Source organism: Muntiacus reevesi, chromosome 10 (assembly GCF_963930625.1).
Source record: "Muntiacus reevesi chromosome 10, mMunRee1.1, whole genome shotgun sequence".
NCBI classification, from domain to species: domain Eukaryota; kingdom Metazoa; phylum Chordata; class Mammalia; order Artiodactyla; family Cervidae; genus Muntiacus; species Muntiacus reevesi.
Genome location: NC_089258.1, coordinates 15,662,585 through 15,682,666, shown reverse-complemented (window position 1 = coordinate 15,682,666; position 20,082 = coordinate 15,662,585). Strand labels below are relative to the sequence as shown.

At 35.5% G+C, this 20,082-nt stretch overlaps 1 protein-coding gene across 4 annotated transcripts in view; it reads left to right on the top strand.

Annotated features, from left to right (window-relative positions):
• The window catches only part of ZNF782 (zinc finger protein 782), a 67,736-nt gene that overhangs the window by 22,267 nt on the left and 25,387 nt on the right, over positions 1-20,082 (top strand). For all 4 annotated transcript variants that reach the window (XM_065947563.1, XM_065947564.1, XM_065947565.1 and 1 more), the window contains one exon: positions 2,369-2,495. In XM_065947563.1, coding sequence (XP_065803635.1) covers positions 2,369-2,495 — 127 coding nt within the window. The remainder of the gene's footprint in view (positions 1-2,368; positions 2,496-20,082) is intronic.

The window sequence follows — 20,082 nt, the reverse complement described above, 5'->3', positions numbered from 1 at the left end:
CTTCTACTAACTTCATCAGATTTTTTGTTCTTTTTCTAGTTTCTTTATATTCTAAGGTTAGATTGTTTATTTGATGTTTCTTGTTTCTTGAGGTTGACTTGTATTTCTGTAAACTTTCATCTTAACACTTCTTTTATTGCATCCCATAAGTTTTAAGTTGTCTTTTTTGGGGGGTAGCACCATACTGTTTTGATGACTATAGCTTTGTAGTATGATCTCTAGTCAGGTAGCCTGATCCCTTCTCCCCATCCCCCTAGTTCTATTTTCTTTTTCAAAATTACTTTGTCTGTTCAGGGTCTTCTGAAGATATTTGATCTTTATATTATTGAATTTAGCATTTTTTTTCTTTTATGTTTTGTTGATTTTTAGTCATTGTTGGGCCTTACCCACTATAATGATATAAAAGAATTGTTCTGTGTAGTCTTTTAGAATGTGGTTTATTTTTTTACATTTAAATCTTGAATATATTTTAATTTTCCTTGTTCTGTGGTGTGATATATAGACCTCTCTTTTCCAGATGGCCATCTGTTTATCCAAATGACATTTGTATCCAGCCTTTTCTCACTCATTAAATGATGTTATCTGTATTCAAATAGGAAAGTGATTCTGTTTATCATTCCTCCTGCTATCTACTTTCTCTACTTCAAGCTTAGACATCTGTCTGGGCTCTCACTAGGGCACTGCTCCTTTTGCCTACTTCTACATTTACATTAGACTGTGGGCAATAGTGTTGTAATTTTTTTTTTATCTAGTATTACCTTACCCTCTATCTTCCAGAATTTTTTCAAAATTCAGGCCTTGTGCTGGGATGTTTTTCTGCATTCCTCTTTTGTCATATTTTTATTACTTTAAAGGTTTTGTATTGTACCTGAATGTGTTTTTGGAGACAGGAGGTATAAGTATATGTGTTTAGTCTATTCCCTTAAGACTAGAGAAACAATTTTTGGTTGTAATTCTCTCTACTTTTAGTTTTCAGTACTCTTAATATTTTTGTTTTCTCTTTTCACCACCGAGAATTTATTTCTCAACTTTCCTGGCTTATCTTTATACCTTACTTTTAAATTTTGCTATTCTCTTGAATTTATTCCTTGGTTGTTTTCTTTCCTAAAATTTCTATATCCTTTCTGAACCAGCCCTTTTTCTCTAATGACTTCAATTACCATCTTAAGGACTAATGTCTGCTAAATCCTTTTTTTCATTTTAGACCTCCCTTCTCCATTCCAGGATCATGCAGCCAATGATGAAATAATTCCATTTGTAAATTCCGCAGGTATTTTGAGTACAGTTGAACAGCATCTACTCTCTGTAACCCAAGCTCTGATTCTTATTTATTTTTCCAGTCTCTGTGTATGGCATCAGCATCTATCAGTTGGCTGTGGAGTATTTCTTTCTATAGCTATACAAAAAAACATAGTGACCAGATTTTTTTCCTCTAAGGATTAATTCCCATTCTTTATCTCTGTTGCTTTGCCTTACGATAAGGTCATCCCTGAAATTGGGTAGTTTGTTTTGTTGCTGAAGATACTGTCCACTATTCATATAGAGTGGTAGTTCCTAATGAGGAGAGATTTTTCTTCCTAGGAGACATTTGCAAGTATTTTAAGATATTTTTTTTTTTTTAAGATATTTTTAATTGATGCTATTGATATCTGATTAGTAGAAGTAGGGATACTGGTAAACATCCTAGAATACACAGGACAGTCTTCCAGAGAAATAGCTTTATCTGGTCCAGAGTGTCAGTAGTGCCAAACTGAAGAAACCCTGTTCTAGAGCAAAGGCAGGGTTGCTCATCTTTTATAGCATTTTGTTTTAAATTCTAAACAGTTAAACATATGTTAGGAGAAAACCATGGTTTGAAAGTATACACTCACCCCAGTGTTCACTGCCGTGCTGTTTACAGTAGCCACAGCCTGGAAGCAGCCTAAATCAAAGAATCTATATAGGTGTGGGGCATATATGCAATGGAATGTTACTCAGCCATTAAAAAATGAAATAATGCCATTTGCAGCATCATGGATGGAAAGGTGGGGAGGGAGGGATAAATTGGGAGTTTGGAATTGACATATACACACTGCTATATTTAAAATGATAATCAACAAAGACTTACTGTATAGCACAAGGAACTCTGCTCAGTATTCTGTCATAACCTAAATGAGAAAGGAATTTGAAAAAAAAATATATATATACATATATATATAAATCTCTTTACTGTACACTTGAAACTTACAGAATATTGTAAATCACCTATAGACCAATATAAAATAATAATTAAAACATAAACAGAAAACATAGTAAGAGTTAGTTTTCAAAAATATTTTCCACGTCCTGATTCTGAACCCTCAGATTGAGTAGAAATATGTCGTTACAGGCGTCAGTGTCATTCAAGGATGTGACAGTGGAATTCACCCAGGAAGAGTGGCATCAGATGGACTCTGCTCAGAGGACGCTATACAGAGATGTGATGCTGGAGATCTACAGCCACCTCGTCTCAGTGGGTGAGCAGACCTTCCCATGCAACTTCCTCAAGAATGCAGATTCAGTTTATTCTTTTTAAAAATATCAATCACTTTTATTGAGGAATATTAAATGAAAAATAAAATTCAGCACTTCACTGTACAAATCAATAAGTTTAAAAAGTTATGCAAAAAAAAAAAAAAGTTATGCAGTAGATTACCATCATCAGAGTCATGGTGGAATATTTTCATCATCCCCCCAAATTCCTTGTACCCCTTTGCAGTGAGTCCCTTCCTCTCATAACTCTTCTTAGATGCCAAGCAATCACTGATCTGTTTTCTATTTCAATGCTTTTTCCTTGTTTTGAATCTTATGTAAATGAATTTATATATAGTATCTTGTGTCTGACTTCCACATTTAGCATGATGCTTTTGCGACTCCTGTGTGTGGATCCCCAATGTAGTCTTTTTATCCTGAGAATTCTTTTGTGTGCGTATACCACAGTTTGTTATTCTTTCAGCTCATGGGTACATGGGTGTTTTTCCAATTTGGAGCTGTTATAGATAAAGCTTCTATTAACATTCCCATATAAGTCTTTGTGTCAATATGTTTTCATTTCTTATGTAAATACCTAGGAGTGGGCTTATGTAGTCTTCTGGTAAGTTTATATGTAGCTTATTCAGAAAGTTCCAGATGTTTCCCCATTGGGTCTACTGTTTTTCATGCCTGTAAGCAATGCCTAAGAGTTCTCATTGCTGTTTGGTTACCAGCATTTGGTTTGGTAAGTCTTACTATTTTTAACCATTGTAGTTGATGTCTAGTTGCATCTTATTGGATTTTAATTTGCATTTCTCTGGTAATTAACAATGTTGAACTTCTTTTCACGTGCTTTTTAACCATTCATAATCTCCTTTAATGAAGTGTTTTATCAAATTTCTTGCCCATTTTTTTCGTATTGGTTTTTCGTTTGGGTCTTATTGTTGAGTAGAAGGAGTTCAGATATTACCAGATAAATGTTTTGAAAATGTTTCTTCTTCTGGTCTGGCTTGTATTTTTAGAAGAAAATGTTTACAGATGTTTTTGGTTTGTATATATACTTAAAAAATTTTTGTATGACATGAATAAGATTCAGGGATTTAGAACAATTATATTCTTCATGTTTCCCCTAGTAGTTATATCTTACATAAATATAGTAAATATACATATATAGTAAATATACATAAATATAGTAAATATAGTATAGTATTAACACATTGGTGCAATGAATGTGAGTAGCTCTGTATCATTTTTTTGCTGTGTAATTTTTTGCTGTGTAATTTTTTACTGAAGCGTGGTTGATTTATAATATCATGTTAGTTTCAGGTGTACAGCAGAGTGACTCAGTTATATATTCTTTTCCAGATTCTTTTCCGTGATAGGTTATTACAAAATACTGAGCATAGTTCTCCGTGGTACAGAGTACATCCTTGTTGTTATCTGTCTTATACTGGGTTGGCCAAAAGGTTCATTTGGTTTTTTCCCCTAAGATGGCTCTAGGAGTGCTTTAGTTGTCTTTAATGTCATTCTAAACCAGTTTGTTAAATATTATTGTGACAGCTGTCATACCAGCATCTATTTTAAAAAAAACTTACCAAAATTGGTGAATTTTTGTGTAGCCATTTTCATATTGAAGACGGAAGAAAAAAGCAACAGTTTTGACATATTGTGCCTTATTATTTCAACAAAGGTAAAAATGCAACTAAAACACAAAAATAAACTTGTGCAGTGTATGGAGAAGGTATTGTGACTGATCAAACATGACAAAAGTGGTTTGTGAAGTTTCGTGCTGGAGATTTCTTGCTGGACGGGTCTCCATGGTCAGGTAGACCAGTTGAAGTTGATAATGATCAAATAGAGACATAATTGAGAAGAATCAATGTTATACCGTGCAGGAGATAGCTGACATACTCAAAATATTCAAATCAAGGTTTGAAAGTCATTTGCACCAGCTTGGTTATGTTAATCACTTTGATGTTTAGATTCCACCTAGGTTAAGTGAAAAAACCTTCTTGACCATATTTCACATACGTTTCTCTACTGAAACGTAATAAAAATGTTCCATTTTTAAAACATATTGTGATGGGTGTTGAAAAGTGGATACTGTACAATAATATGGAATGGAAGAGACTGTGGGGGCAAGTGAAATGAACCACCAACAATCACACCAAAGGTGTCTTATTCCAAGGAAGATGGTGTTGTGTATATGGTGGGATTGTAAGGGAATCCTCTGTTATGAGCTCCTTCTGGTGAACCAAACAATTAAATTCCAACAAGTATTGCTCCTAGTTAGACCAACTGAGAGCAGCAATTGATGAAGAGTGTCCAGAATTAGTCAACAGAAAATGCCTAGTCTCTGTCAGATAATGCAAGACCACATATTTCTTTGATGATTAGGCAAAAACTGTTACACTTTGGCTGGAAGTTCTGATTCACCCACCATATTCACCAGCCATTTTACCTTCAGATTTCCTTTTATTTTGGTCTTTACAAAATTCTCTTAATGGAAGAAATTTCAACTCCCTGGAAGACTATAAAAGGAACCTGGAACAATTCTTTGCTTAAAAAGATAAAAAGTTTTGGGGAAATGGAATTATGAAGTTGCCTGGAAAATGGCAGAAGGTAATGGAACAAAACAGTGAATTCATGGCAGAAAAAAGTTCTTGGTGAAAATGGAAAATGTGTCTTCTTTTTTAAATCAAAGGAACTTCTTAGCCACCCCAGTACATAGCGGTGTATATAGGTTAATCCCAAACTCCTAATGTATCCCTTTCTTCTCCTTTCCCCTCTGGTAACCATAAGTTTATTTTCTGTGTCTGAGTCTGTTTCTATTTTGAATTAAGTTCATTTGTATCTTTTTATTCTGCACAAAAGCATGTCTCATGATATTTTTCTTTTTCTATCTGGCTTACTTCACTTAGCATGATAATTTATAGGTCAACCATGTATCTGCAAAAGGCATGATTTTATTCTTCTTATGGCTGAATAATATTTCATTCTGTGTATGAGATTATATCTATATCTATCTATCTTACCACAACTTCTTTATCCATTCATCTGTGTATGGATGTTAGGTTGCTTCCATGTCCTAGCTATCATAAATAGAGCTGTGGTAACATTGGAGTATATGTATCTTCAAAGCATGGTTTTCACCAAATATATGCCTAGGATTTGGAGAAGGAAGTGGCAGCCCACTCCAGTATTCTTGCCTAGAGAATCCTGTGAACAGAGGAGCCTGGCAAAGCTATAGTCCATGGGGTTACAACTTAGCGACTGAGCACATGCCTAGGATGTGCTTCCATAGATCATATGATAGCCCTATCATTTTTAGTTTTTTAAGGAACCTCCCTACTGTACTCCATAGTGGCTACACCAGTTTACATTCCCAACAGCAGTGTGGGAGGATTTTTTTCTCCAACAACTTCTCTAGCATTTGGTACTGATAGATGTTTTGATGATGGCCATCCTGACTAGTGTGAGGTAATAACCTCATTGTACTTTTGATTTGCATTTCTCTGATAATTAGTGATATTCAGCATCTTTTCATATGCTTGTTAGCCATCTGTACATCTTCTTTGGAGAAATGTCCATTTAGGTCTGACTATTTTTTGATTGAGTTGCTTGATTTCTTTTGTTACTGAGTTTCATGAACTGTTACGTGTTTTGGAAATTAATTCCTTGTTGGTAGCATCATTTGCAGATATTTTCTCCCAGTTTGTAGGTTGTCTTTCATTTTTATTATGGTTTCCTTTGCTGTGCAAAAGCAAAAGTGTCATTAGGCCCCATTTGTTTATTTTTGTTTTTATTTCCATTACTGTAGGAGACAGACCCAAAAAAATATTGCTGCAATTTATGTCAAAGAGTGTTCTGCCTGTATTTTCCTCTAGGATTTTTATAGTACCCAGTCTTACACTTAGGTCTTTAATCCATTTTGAGTTTATTGAGTTAGAGAATGTCTATAATTTCATTGTTCATGTAGCTGTTCAGTTTTCCCAGTACCATTTGTTGGGGAAGGGACTGTTTTCTCCATTGTATAGTCTTGCGTCCTTTGTCATAGATTAATTGACCATAGTGTGTGGGTTTATATCTGGGTTTCTATCCTCTTCCATTGATCTCTGTGTGTTTTTGTACCAGCACCATGCTGCTTGAATGACTGCAGCTTTGTAGTAGGATCTGAAGTCAGGGGCCCTGAGTCCCCTAGCTCTGATTTTCTTTCTCAAGATTGCTTTGTCAAGTTTCAGGATCTTTTGTGCTCCCATTCAAATAAAAAAGACTGGGTTCTAGTTATGTGAAAAAAGCCATTAGTAATTTGATACAAATTGCATTGAATCTGTAGATTGCCTTTGGCAGTATGATCATTTTGAAAAGACTGATTCTTTCAATCCAAGAACATGATATATCTTTCCATTTGTTTATATCATCTTCTCTTTCTTTCATCAGCATCTTGAATCAACAGTTATCAGAATACAGGTCTTTTGCCTCCTGAGGTAGTTTTATTGCTAGGTACTTTATTCTTTTTGATGCAGTGCTAAAAGGATTGTTTTCTTAATTTCCTCTTCTGATCTTTCCTTGCTACTGTATAGAGATGCATAGATTTCTGTGTATTAATCTTGTATCCTGCAACTTTACTGAGTTTATATGTAAGCTCTAGTAGTTTTCTTCTGTGTATTATTGCCACCTCTTAATCTCTTCTGCTTCTGTTAGGTCCTTGCTGTTTCTGTCCTTTATTATGCCCATCTTTGCATGAAATGTTCCTTTGGTATCTAATTTTCTTAAAGAGATCTCTCATCTTTCCCACTCTATTCTTTTGTATCTCTCCTTGCTATTCTTTGGAATCTACATTCACTTGGGTATATCTTCCCCTTTCTCCTTTGCCTTTTACTTCTTTTCTTTTCTCAACTTTTTGTAAGGCCTCCTCAGACAGCCATTTTGCCTTCTTGCATTTCTTTTCTTTGGGATGGTTTTGGTCACTGCCTTCTATGCATTATTGAGAACTTCCATCCATAGTTCCTCAGGCACTTTGTCTATCAGATCTAATTACAAACCTCCATCCATAGTTCCTCAGGGACTTTTGTCTATCAGATCTAATCCATTGTCTAACCTATTTGTCACTTCCAGTGTGACATAATCATGACAGATTTGATTTAGATCGTACCTGAATGGCCTCATGGTTTTCCCTACTTTCTTTAAGTCTGAATTTGGCAATAAGGAGCTCATGACCTGAGCCACAGTCAGCTCCAGGTCTTGTTTTTGCTGACTATGTAGAGCTTCTCCATCTTTGGCTGCAAGGAGTATAATCAATCTGATTTCAGTATTGACCATCCAGTGATGTTCATGTGTAGAGTCGTCTCTTGTTTGTTGGAAGAGGGTGTTGGCTATGATCAGTGTGTTCTCTTGGCAAAACTTGTTTGTCTTTGCCTTGCTTCATTTTGTACTCTAAGGCCAAACTTGCCTGTTACTCCAGGTATCTCTTGACTTCCTACTTTTATATTCAAATCCCCTACGATGAGAAGGATATCTTTTTTGGATGTTAGTTCTAGAAGGTCTTGTAGGTCTTCATAGAACGTTCGACTTCAGCTTCTTCGGCATTAGTGGTTGAATCATAGACTTGGATTACTGTGATGTTGAATGGTTTGTGTTGGAAATGAACAGAGATCATTCTGTCAAATTCTTGTTCACTATGAGGGCTACTCCAATCCGTCTAAGGGATTCTTGCCTACATTAGTAGATATAGTGGTCACCTGAATTAAATTCTCTCATTCCTGTCCATTTTAGTTCACTGATTCCTAAAATGTTGATGTTCACTGTTGCCATCTCCTGTTTGACCACATCCACTTTACCTTGATTCATGAACCTAACATTCCAGGTTGCTACTCATTATTATTCTTTACAACATCGGACTTTGCTTCCACCACCAGACACATCCACACATGAGCATCATTTCTGCTTTGGTTCAGCCTCTTTATTCCTTCTGGAGCCATTTCTCTGCTCTTCCCCAGTACCGTATTGGAACCTACCAACCTGGGGGCTCATCTTCCAGTGTCATATCTTTTTGCTCTTTCATGCTGTTCATGGGGTTCTCGTGGCAAGAATACTGAAGTAGATTGCCATTTCCTACACAGAAGAACTGTATTAAAAAGGTCATAATGACCCAGATAGCCATGATTATGTAGTCACTCACTAGAGTTAAGTCATACTGTAGTTGAAGTCGAGTGGGCCTTAGGAAGCTTTACTATGAAGAAAACTAGTGGAGATGATGAATTCCAGCTTAGATATTTCACATCCTAAAAGATGATGCTGTTACAATGCAACACTCAGTCTGCCAGCAGATTTGGATGTCAGCAGTGGCCACAGGACTGGAAAAGGTCAGATTTCTTTCCAATCCCAAAGAAGGGCAATACCAAAGAATATTCAAACTACTGTACAGTTGCACTCATCTCACATGCTAGCAAGGTCATGCTCAAAATCCTTCAAGCTAGACTTCAGTAGTACATGAATCAAGAACTTCCAGATGTACATGCTGGATTTTGAAAGCAGAGGAACCAGAGATCAAATTGCCAAAATCTGTTGGGTCGTAGAAAAAGCAAAAGAGTTCCAAAAAAAACATCTACTTCTACTTCATTGACTATGCTAAAGCCTTTGACTGTGTGGATCACAGCAAACTGTGGAAAATTCTTAAAGAGATGGGAATACCAGACCACCTTACCTCTCTCCTGAGAAACCTGTATGCAAGTCAAGAAGCAACATGGTACAATGGACTACTTTAAAATTGGGAAAGGAGTATGTCAAGGCTCTGTATTTTCACCCTGCTTATGTAATGTCTATGCAGGATACTTTATGTGAAATTCTGGGCTTGATGAATTACAAGCTGGAATCAAGATGGCTGGGAGAAATATCAAAAACCTCAGATATACAGATGACACCATCCAAGTGGCAGAAAGCCAAGAGGAACTAAAGAGCCTCTTGATGAAGGTGAAAGAGGAGAATGAAAAAGCTAGCTTAAAACTCAACGTTCAATAAACTAAGGTCATGGTGTCCAGCACCATCACTTCATGGCAAACTGATGCAGAAAAAAAACGGAAACAATGGCAGATTTTCTTTTCTTGGGCTCTAAAATCACTGCAGATGGTGACTACAACCATGAAATTAAAAGACGCTTGCTCCTTGGAAGAAAAACTATGACAAACCTAGACAGTGTATTAAAAAGTAGAGACATCACTTCGCCAACAAAGATCTGTATAGTCAGAGCTATGGTTTTTCCTTGGATCATGTACAGACATGAGAGTTGGGTCGTAAAGAAGGCTGAACACTGAAGCTTTAGAACTGTGTACTGGAGAAGACTCTTGGGAGTTCCTTGGACAGCAAGGAGATCAAACCAATCACTCCTAAGGGAAATCAACCCTGAATATTCATTGGAAGGACTGATGCTGAAGCTGAAGCTTCAGTACTTTGACTTCCTGATGCAAAGAGCCAACTCATTGGAAAAGACTCTGATGCTGGAAATGATTGAGGGCAGGAGGAAAAGGAGGCAACAAAGGATGATATGGTTGGATGGCATCACCGACTCAATGGACATGAGTTTGAGCAAACTCTGGGAGATAGTGAAGGACAGGGAAGCCTGGTGTGCTGCAGTCCATGGGATCGCAGAGAGTTGGACATGACTTAGTGACTAAACAACAACAATAAAGGAGTATTCTGGTAGTATTTTTAGGATTTTCTGTTTATAGTATCATATCATCTGCAAACAGTGATAGTCTTGCTTTTTCTTTTTAAATTTGGATCTTTTTTTTTTCTTTTTCATCTGATGGCTGTGTTTAAGAGTTTCAAAACTATGTTGAATAGAAGTATCAAGGGTGCACACTCTTGTCTTGTTCCTGATCTTAGAGGAAATCCTTTCAGATTATAGCATTGTGTATGATGTTAGCTGTGGACTTGTCATATGTGGCCTTTATTGAGGTAGGTTCCCTCTGTGCCTGCTTTCTGGAGAGTTTTTATTGTAAATGGAAGGTGAATTTTATCAAAAGCTTTTTCTGCATCTGTTTAGGATCACATGGCTTTTATTCTTCAGTTTGTTGATGTGTATTACACTGATTTGTGGTTATTGAAAAATTCCTGCATCCCTGGGATAAATCCCACTTGATTATGGTGTATGATCCTTTTAATGTATTGTTGGACTTGATTTGATAGTACTTTGTTTAGGAAGTTTGTATCTATGTTCATTATTGATACTGGCTTTTTTTTGTGTGTGTTGTCCTTGTACAGTTTGGGTATCAGGATGGTGGTGGCCTCATAGAATGAGTCTGGAAATGTTCCTTCCTCTGCGATTTTTTGAAATAATTCAAAAGGATAAGTGTTAGCTCTTCTCTAAATGTTTGCTAGAATTCACCTGTGAAGCTATCTGGTCCTGGACTTCTCTTTGTTGGGAGTTTTTTTAAACATAGATTCAATTTCAATACTTGTAATTAGTCTGTTTATGTTTTCTGTATCTTCCTGGTTCAATCTTGGGAGATTTTACCTTTTAAGAATTTAACTGTTTCTTCTTGGGTGTCCATTTTATTGTTGATTTTGTTGGCCTGTAGTAGTCATTTATGATTCTTTATTTCTGTGGTGTGGGTTGTAACTTCTAACTACTACAATTCTAATTTTATTGATTTTTGGCCCTCTCTTTTTTCTTAATATGTCTGAGTGAAGGTTTATCAATTTTGTTTTTCTTTTTAAAAAAGAAGGCTTTTTAGTTCCAGGCCAGACTCTGGCAACATCACCAGTTGAAATAGCTCCAGGCTTCCTGTGGGTTTTTGGTTGACCATGAGTAGCCAGCTGGCCTTTAAATCCCCATCTTTTCATGACACCTTGAAAACCTTTACCAAAAGTTTTGGCTGTGACATCCACATATTGTCCTGGGCAAAAGTGAGCAGCATGAAGAGGAGCGCCTGGCTTAATAACAGCATTATCTGTTACGTTAAACATTTTAACTTTCTGCTTTGGTGGCAGTCCAAGTTCTTGGTAAAATTCCAATATAGATGTAGATTTATGGAAACATAACACAGTTTTTCCTCCTACAGTCAGGGCTGCCATTTTTCCATTATGATTTTCCTTTGGAGTACATTTTAGGACATGACAGTCTTGTACCTGAAGTAATGTGACCACATGCTTCTTAGCATCTTTGGTCCATAAAGGCATCATGCCTAACTTCAGTGCAATAAGGTGCACTCTAGAGGAACCTGGTTCCCAAGGATGTATACTGTGTTATCTAGGATTTATAAATTTATAACATAAATTTATATTGTTTATATAATGCTGGCCTCATTCAATTTGTTGGAAATTTTTTCCATCTCTTCTGTTTTCTGGAAGAGACCATATAGAACTTTTGTTTATTCTTCTTTAAATATTTGGAGGAATTCCCTAGCAAAAGCACCAGAGCCAGGAGATTTCCTTTTTGGATGTTTTAACTTACAAACTCAGTTTCCTTAATAGTTAGAGTACTATTTAAATTGAGTCTATTAGATTTAAAGTGTAGAGTTTCTCAAATTAATTCTCTTATTTTCATTTTAATGTCTGTAGGATCTGTATTTATATCCTTGTTTTATTCATCATGTTGATAATTTGTTCCCTCTTAAATAAAATTTGTCAGTTTCATTGCTTTTTTCAACCAGTGTCTGTCTGTCAACTACAGACTCTTCTCTGTAGTTTTTCTGTTTTTAATTTCACTGATTTCTGCTCTTTATTTTTTTCCTTCTGCTTAAGTTGGGTTGTGGTCTTTTATAGTTTCTGCCTGTGAGACTGTTTTAGATGTTTCTTTCCTAATGTAATAATTTAATGATATAAATCTCTCTCTCTTCACTGTTCTAGCTACATTATACAAATTGTATATAAAGTCACTAAAACATTTTAAATTTATATCTCCTCTGATAGAATCATCACATGATATATGATCTTGAAGAAATGAAATTAAAGTGTAATAACTGTTTGCTATTTTTCGGTCACAAAGTCATGTCCGACTCTTTGCGACCCCATGGACCGCAGCACACCAGGCTTCCTGTCCTTCACTGTCTCCCAGAGTTTGCTCAGACTCATGTCCATTGATTTGGTGTTGCCATCCAACCATCTCACCCTCTGCCTTCCCCTTCTCCTCCTGCCCTCAATTTTTCCCAGCATCTGGGTCTTTACCTAATATCTACTATTTGGTAGACCCCTTTACAGTCTTGAAGATATATAACATATCCTCAATTTTCATAGCATGGTCTGAATACTTAGTCCAGTCATTGAACTAACTAGTAAAGAAGTATTAATAGTTATGAACAAAATACAGAGCATCTCTGCTTTCAGGGAGTGTGACATTTTGAGAGGGAAATAAATTATATAAACAAATGTAAGTAAATTTGATAGGCATCAGGAAGCAAAAATATATAATGCAGTTTCTCTAGTAACCGTACTTTAGGGAGTGCCATGAAATCTTTCTATAAAAAAAGTATGATATGAGACTTCCTTGGCAGTCCAGTGGTTAAGACTTCATGCTCCCAATGGGACATGGGTTCTATCTCTGGTTAAGGAAATAAGATTCTGTGTGCTTCATAGTGCAACCTGAAAACATCTTTTTAATAAAAATAAAAATGTATGATATTTGTTGAAACTGGATGAAGAATACATCAAGAGAGGTGTTCAGTGAACTATGTACTATTTTATAAAGTTTTTCAAATTCAAAAAGAATTATTAAGATAAAGTGTTACTTGAACACATCTCTAAAGAAAGTATAGGAAGAAATGAAATAAGGAAATATAAATATTCCAAGAAGTATACGGTGACTCAGCAGTAAATAACTTGCCTGCAATACAGAAGACATGGGTTTGATCCCTGGTTCAGGAAGATCCCCTGGAGAAGGAAATGGCAACAAGAAAGCAAGAAGGCATATGGTATAACATATGGAAAAGGACCAAGAGAATATATTGAGGCGATATTCTGAAGTTTTTAAGCAACAGGTAGTCATTAAGGGTTTTAAATAAAATAGTAACTCAATCAGATTGTTCCTTTAATAAATGTACGTTTTGGGCACTAAAAAAAATTCCAGGTGTATTAGATTTTACATAGCAAGTTCATCTCCAGGAATCTATCCTAAAGCTATATCTGCACAGATATAATATAATACATATGCAAGGTCATTCATCACAACATAGTTGATAATAGGAATAAAACAATAACAACCCAAATGTTCATCATTGATTGATTGACTTAAACTTAGATTATATCTACCCACAAGTGACTGTTATGCAGTCTTATATTATGCAGCCATAATATAAGAAAGTTTATACACAGATAAGGAGTAATATTCAGTATATATTAAATCAAAAAGAAGCAGAACAGTGTGTATTAAAAGTTATCTTTTGAGTAAAGAAAGGGAGAGAGGAATATATGCAATTGCTTATATCTGCAAAAATGAAAATACTGGAAGAAAATCAGAAAATAATAAAAATGGGAGGGAGGGGAATGACTGGAGGGGATGGGAATGACTGGAGGGGACAGGAATAGATGTGACTTTAATTATACCTTTTTATACAATTTGAATTTTTTAACTACATAAATATTTTACATACTTAAACTACAGAAAAGTTTTAAAGCAGTTTTTGTAAGTGTGAAAATTTGGAGACTATTTCATATAATTTTGATTAGACATACTTCACCTTGTTCCTTCTCTTAAGTACAGCTAAAACCCTAGACATTATATATAAAACAAACATAATACTTTGAACAGTTGGTTAAAAAAAACAATCCAGAAACACCAACGGAACAGGAAAATAAAAAACCCAAGTAAGGCGCGCTCCGGAGTCCGCAGCCTTCCCCAGCCCATGCCGCCGGGGACTCGGACCCCGCACCCTGAGAGTCTTTGTTAATGGATGTGGTGGCCCGAGGCACCACGACCCGGAGGAGCAGGTTGAAAAGATCCGATGGCAGCACCACTTCGACCAGCTTCATCCTCAGACAGAAAATATCACCCGGGGGTTAATTACCGTCATCTGGCACTGGCAGCGTGCACATTTGGGTTCGAACAAAGGGCCAGATTTTTAGGTGGATTCTTTACCCGCTGAGCCATCGAGGAAGCCATTCCCTGTGATAATAAGGGCTATCACAGCAGGGACATCAAAATTTGGAGATGACAGATATTTTTTAGGGGTGTTAGTGTTGGGGAGTATGGTATTTAACATTACGGCATTTTTGAGCTTTGTGAAACAGTCCTGGAAGATTTTGTGACTGACTAAAATCCTTGCAGCCATAGGCACTAAAACCAGGTCTCTTAGCACCAGTTTTTTCTGGAATTAGTAGATTTGGTCTCATGGTTTTGACAAATGAGCTCTTTGTACAAGATAGCAGAGTGTTCAGCCTTGGGTTAAAGTGCTTTCTCTTCCATTTGTTTTTGTCCTTTTGATTAATGGTACTTTGGATAATTAAATTAAATAAAACATTTTAATTTCTGAAAAAAAAAAAAAAAAAAAAAACCCAAGTAAAACCTGCTTCCTCTAGACAGGGAAAAGGATAGAGGCAGTGTAGAAAAATAGAAAATTTTAGATAGCTGCCCTACCTCAGCTAAAAGACCATGGAAAAACTGAAGCCCACCTCCATTAGTAAAGACTGACTTCCCTCATTCTGCTCTAACAAGTACCACTCCACCTTTCCAATAGTGTGATGACCGAGAAAGCCTGATGGGGACCAAGACTTTCAGCACTGATTAGCAGCAAAACGTAGCCCCAATCCCTCCCTCGGGGTGTCTGGTGAGAGGCCAAGTGGAGAACCTGCACTTCAAACCTCATCTGGCAATAAAAAACAGGATCTCTCTTGCTTCCACGGTGTCAGAGGCAGCCTACTATAGTAGAAGATAAAGAAGATTCACAGTCACATAACATGATGCTTAGAGTGATCAGGATGCATTTGAAAATATTAATAGTAATAAGGTATAAGGTGAATTAAAGCGTATGGATACATTAATAACTGCAGTAGCACAAGGGATGGCAAAGATCATGGGGAATAAGCTATTAACAGGTGCCTGCACTAAATTTGAAATGAATTGTTAGAGTGTTACTGTAATACGGACACAGATTACTTTAAAACGTATATTGTAAACACTGGGCAACCACTAGAAAGATTTTAAAAGAAGTGTAAATGATACACTAAGAGAAGAAATGAAATGGATTCATATAAATAGAGTGACTACAAGAGTGATACACCATGCTAACACTAACCAAAAGGAAGTGAATATATTAATTTTAGACAAAGTATACTTTAAAACATGGAAAAATACCAAGAATAGAAAAAATTATATACTGAAGTCAGTTCTCTAAGAAGACATTACAGTCCTAAGTATTTATGCACCTAACATAAATTCAAATACAGGAGGAAATTCAAATTCAAAATACAGGAGGAAAAAACTGATAGAACTGGAAAGAGAAATAGTTAAATCCACTATTAGAGTTGGAGCCTTAAACTCTATTCTGTCACTATTAATAGATCAAGAAGGCATAAATTTAGTAAGGATATAGATGACCTGAACAGTGCTGTCAACTAATTTGGATCTACTGATACACACATACATATATGTGTGTATACACACACACACAGAGACTATTCCAACTACAAGAGAATACACTTTATTTGCAAGTATACATGAAATATGTATTCCAATACTTTGGCCACCTGTTGTAAAGAACCAACTCATTGGAAAAGATCCTGATGGTGGGAAAGATTGAGGACAGGAGAAAAAGGGGGCAACAGGATGAGATGGTTGGAAAGCATCATCAACCCAATGGACATGAGTTTGAGCCAACTCTGGGAGATAGCAAAGGACAGGGAAGCATGACATGCTGCAATCCATGGGGTTGCAAAGAGTCACACATGATTTAGCAACTGAAAAACAATGAAAACAACAGATACATAAAGTGCTAACCAAAATAGAACACATTCTAGGCCAAAAACACACTTCAACAAATTTAAAAGTATAGAAATTAAAAATATATTACACCAAAAGTAAACAAGAAATCACATATAGAAAGATAGCTGGAATACTCCAAAATATTTGCAAAATAGCCAAAAAATTTCTAAATGGTGCATGAGTCACAAAAAGAAATCATAAGAGAAATCTTGAGAATTTTTTTAAATGAAAAAAGAAAAAAAAACCAAAACAAAACTTGTGAGATGCAGCTAAAGCAGCACTCAGACGTTAGTTTATAGTACTAAGTGCACATAGTAGAAAAGAAGATCTAAGGTCAGTAACCAAAGTTTCCATCTTAGGAAACTAGAAAAAGGAAGTTAAACCTAAAGCAAACAGAAAAAGGAAATAATAACAAGGCAGAAATCAGTGAAATTGAAAATAGGAAAAAATGAAGAAAAATAAAACAAATTCTTTAAAAAGATCAATATATTGATTAATCCCTAGCTAGGCTAACAGAGAAAAGAGGAAAGACAAATTACCAATATGAGTTATAAAAGAACAGTCAGCACTACTGATCCCTTAGACACTAAAAATATATAATAAGGGAATACTGCAAACAATTCTGTGCCCATAAAGTGGATTATTTGAATGAAATAGACTGGTTCCTTGAAACACAAATGTCCATATGTACTTGTGATGAAATACCTAACTCGGATAGTTCTATACCTGTGAAAGAATTTTTATTTAGAGTTTAAAACCATCTAAAAAAGAAAGCGCCAGACCTAAATGATTTCACCGGTAAATTCTATCAAACTTTTAAGGAATAATACAAATTCTGTACAAACTCTTCCAGAAAAGTAAGCAGCAGGAAAGAATTCCCCACCATTTCACTAGTCCAGTATTAATATACAGTGGGAAAACTAGAAGAAAGCTACAGACTAACATTTCTCATGGACTTAGATCTGAAATCTTTTGTAAATATTAAAAAACCAAATCTAGCAATTTATTAAAGGGTGTTATATTCAAATTTGTTTCACTCCAGAAAGGCAAGACTGGTTCTACATGTATAAACCAATAAATGTAAGTCACAGTAACAGACAGTAAGAAATACTGTGTGATCATAGCAATGGAAAATTTTTAAAATTTCACTAAATTTCCAAGGCATTTGTATATTTGCATCCCCCACAATATCATGTTGAAATCCCAGCCTTCAAAGTATTTAAAGGTGAGGCCACTAGGCAGTTATTTGGTCATGAGGCCAAAACTATCATAAATGGGATCAGTGTCCTTAGAAAAGGAACCCCAGAGAGCTTACTCACCTTTCTATCGTATGAGGATACCTCAAGAAATCAACCATCTATGAACCAGGAAATGGGTCCTCATCACACAGCAAATCTACTGACACCTGGATCTTAAACTTACCAGCCTCCAGAACTATAAGAAATAAATGTTTGTTGTTTATAGACCACACAGTCTATGGAATTGTTGTTACAGCAGCCTGAACATACTAAGACACCATTCATTGAGAGAAAAATAATCACTCTCAGAAAATTAGGAATATGAGAATATGACCCAATAAAGGATATATATGAAAAATCTAATGCTAACAACATACTTGTTGTGGGAGACAGAACATTTTCCCTCTAAGTTAGAAAATAAGGTAAGGATTAATTTCTCATCACTATTATTTAGTGTTTTACTGGAACTCCCTTCTAATAAAGTAAGGTTAAGAAAAGGGGGAAGAAAGTATACAGATTGAAAAGGAACAAATAAAACTGCCTTTATTCACACATGACATTTCCTATATAGAAAACCCCCCAAAATATACCAAAACATTCCTGGAAATAATAAGCAAATATAACAACTTTACAGGATCCACAGTTTACTTGTAAAAGTTATTTCTGTCCTGTATATTAAAAATGAACAATTGAAACTTAAGTACAAAATATAATAATAATTGTGTTAAAAAGAGGAAGTCCTTAAGGATAAATCTACAAAATGTGTTTGCAGAAAACTACAAGATCCAGATGAAAGAAATTGAACATTATCCAAATGATGGAGAAATGTTTTTTATTTATGGATTGGACAATTTAAGATACCAGTTCTCTCTGCTATCTTGATCTATAGATTCGAGGCAGTGTCAATCATGATTACAGAAAATTTTTATCAATAAACTGATTCTAAGATTTATATGGAAAAATCAAGGGATCTACAATAGCCAAAATAAATCTGATAAAGAACAGAGAATGTATTTCCTGATTTCAAGGTATATGTATTGGTGAAAGAATAGTCTTGTTATTGAGTGAAACAGAATGGAAACTTGAGTAGATACACACAAACATAATAAAGTGAATTTTGACAAAGTTCAAAGGCAATTCAATGGAGAATGTATAACCTTTCATCAAGTAATGCCATAACAATTGAATGTCCATATGTTATAGAAACAACAACCTCAAATTCAGGCCTCATATCTTACCCAAAAATAAGCTTAATATGGATCATAGGTATAAGTGTAAAATGCAAAACAGAACCATCTAGAAGCCAATAACATAGGAGAATATCTGTGAACTAGGGTTGTCGATATATTTTTACATACAACACCAAAAGAAGATTTATGAAAAAAAAAAATTGATATATTGGACTTCATTATAATTTTTAAATGGTGCTCTAAGAGACACTGTTAAGAGAATGAAAACAAAAAGCACAGACTGGAAGAAAATTTGTTAATTGTACTTGTACTCAGGAATTGCAGAGAATATACAAAGAGCTCTTAAAATTCAATAGTAAGAGATAATGATGTCAGTAAAATAGTGAGCCAGAAAACTCTAAGCTGTCATTCCCCCATAGAAACAATTTCTTAAAAAGTTTGTCAGAACTCTGAAGAGTGAAGTTTTACAGTTAAGCAACTAAACAAATACACGATCAAGAAAAGGTCATCTACAAAATGGTAGAAAATTCTTTAGTGTTTTTACTCATCCTTGTCCCTCACACTGCTGAGTACAGTGATGGTCTTGGTCTTGAGCAGATGGCATCCTAGTTCCCAAACCAGAAAATTTACAAATTAATTTGCAAAATTTGCAAATTATTTTGTATGTCTGTTCTGACCTATCAGGGGGATACCTAAAGGGTTAACTCAAGGTGTTCATCTGTTTCACATAATACAGAGTACAGGCAAGAAAAGTGACAAGACATGCTCATAAAAGACAAAGCAGACTACAAGTCCACAGATGCCTGGGGCAAGAGATTATGAGTGGGGATATACCATAGGCCATCTGAGACAAAGAGGGTAAGCTGGGGAGAGAGTCTTCATAATTAGGACATTCAAAAGTAACCAAAAACATAGGTAAATTTAAAAAGCCATTGACTTGCCTGGGCAAGACACATACTCAGAATCTAAGACTGGAGAAGACCTTAAGCTTCCACCACAGTCTGACTTTTGGCATAAGACGAACCTAGGTAAGTGGTGAAGCAGTGCCACAGAATAGATCCTGTTTGCAAAGTTAGGGAGAGGTGGTTCTCATTTTTGTGTTTTTGTTTTTGGCAGTTTTTTTTTTTTTTAGCTTCTATCAGGGAATTCCATCAAAATATCAGCTAAATATGAACCAAACAAACAGAGAGTTTGGTGATTCACACACTACAAGCAATTTACTTTACAAAAAAATAGTTTGGGTAAGTCT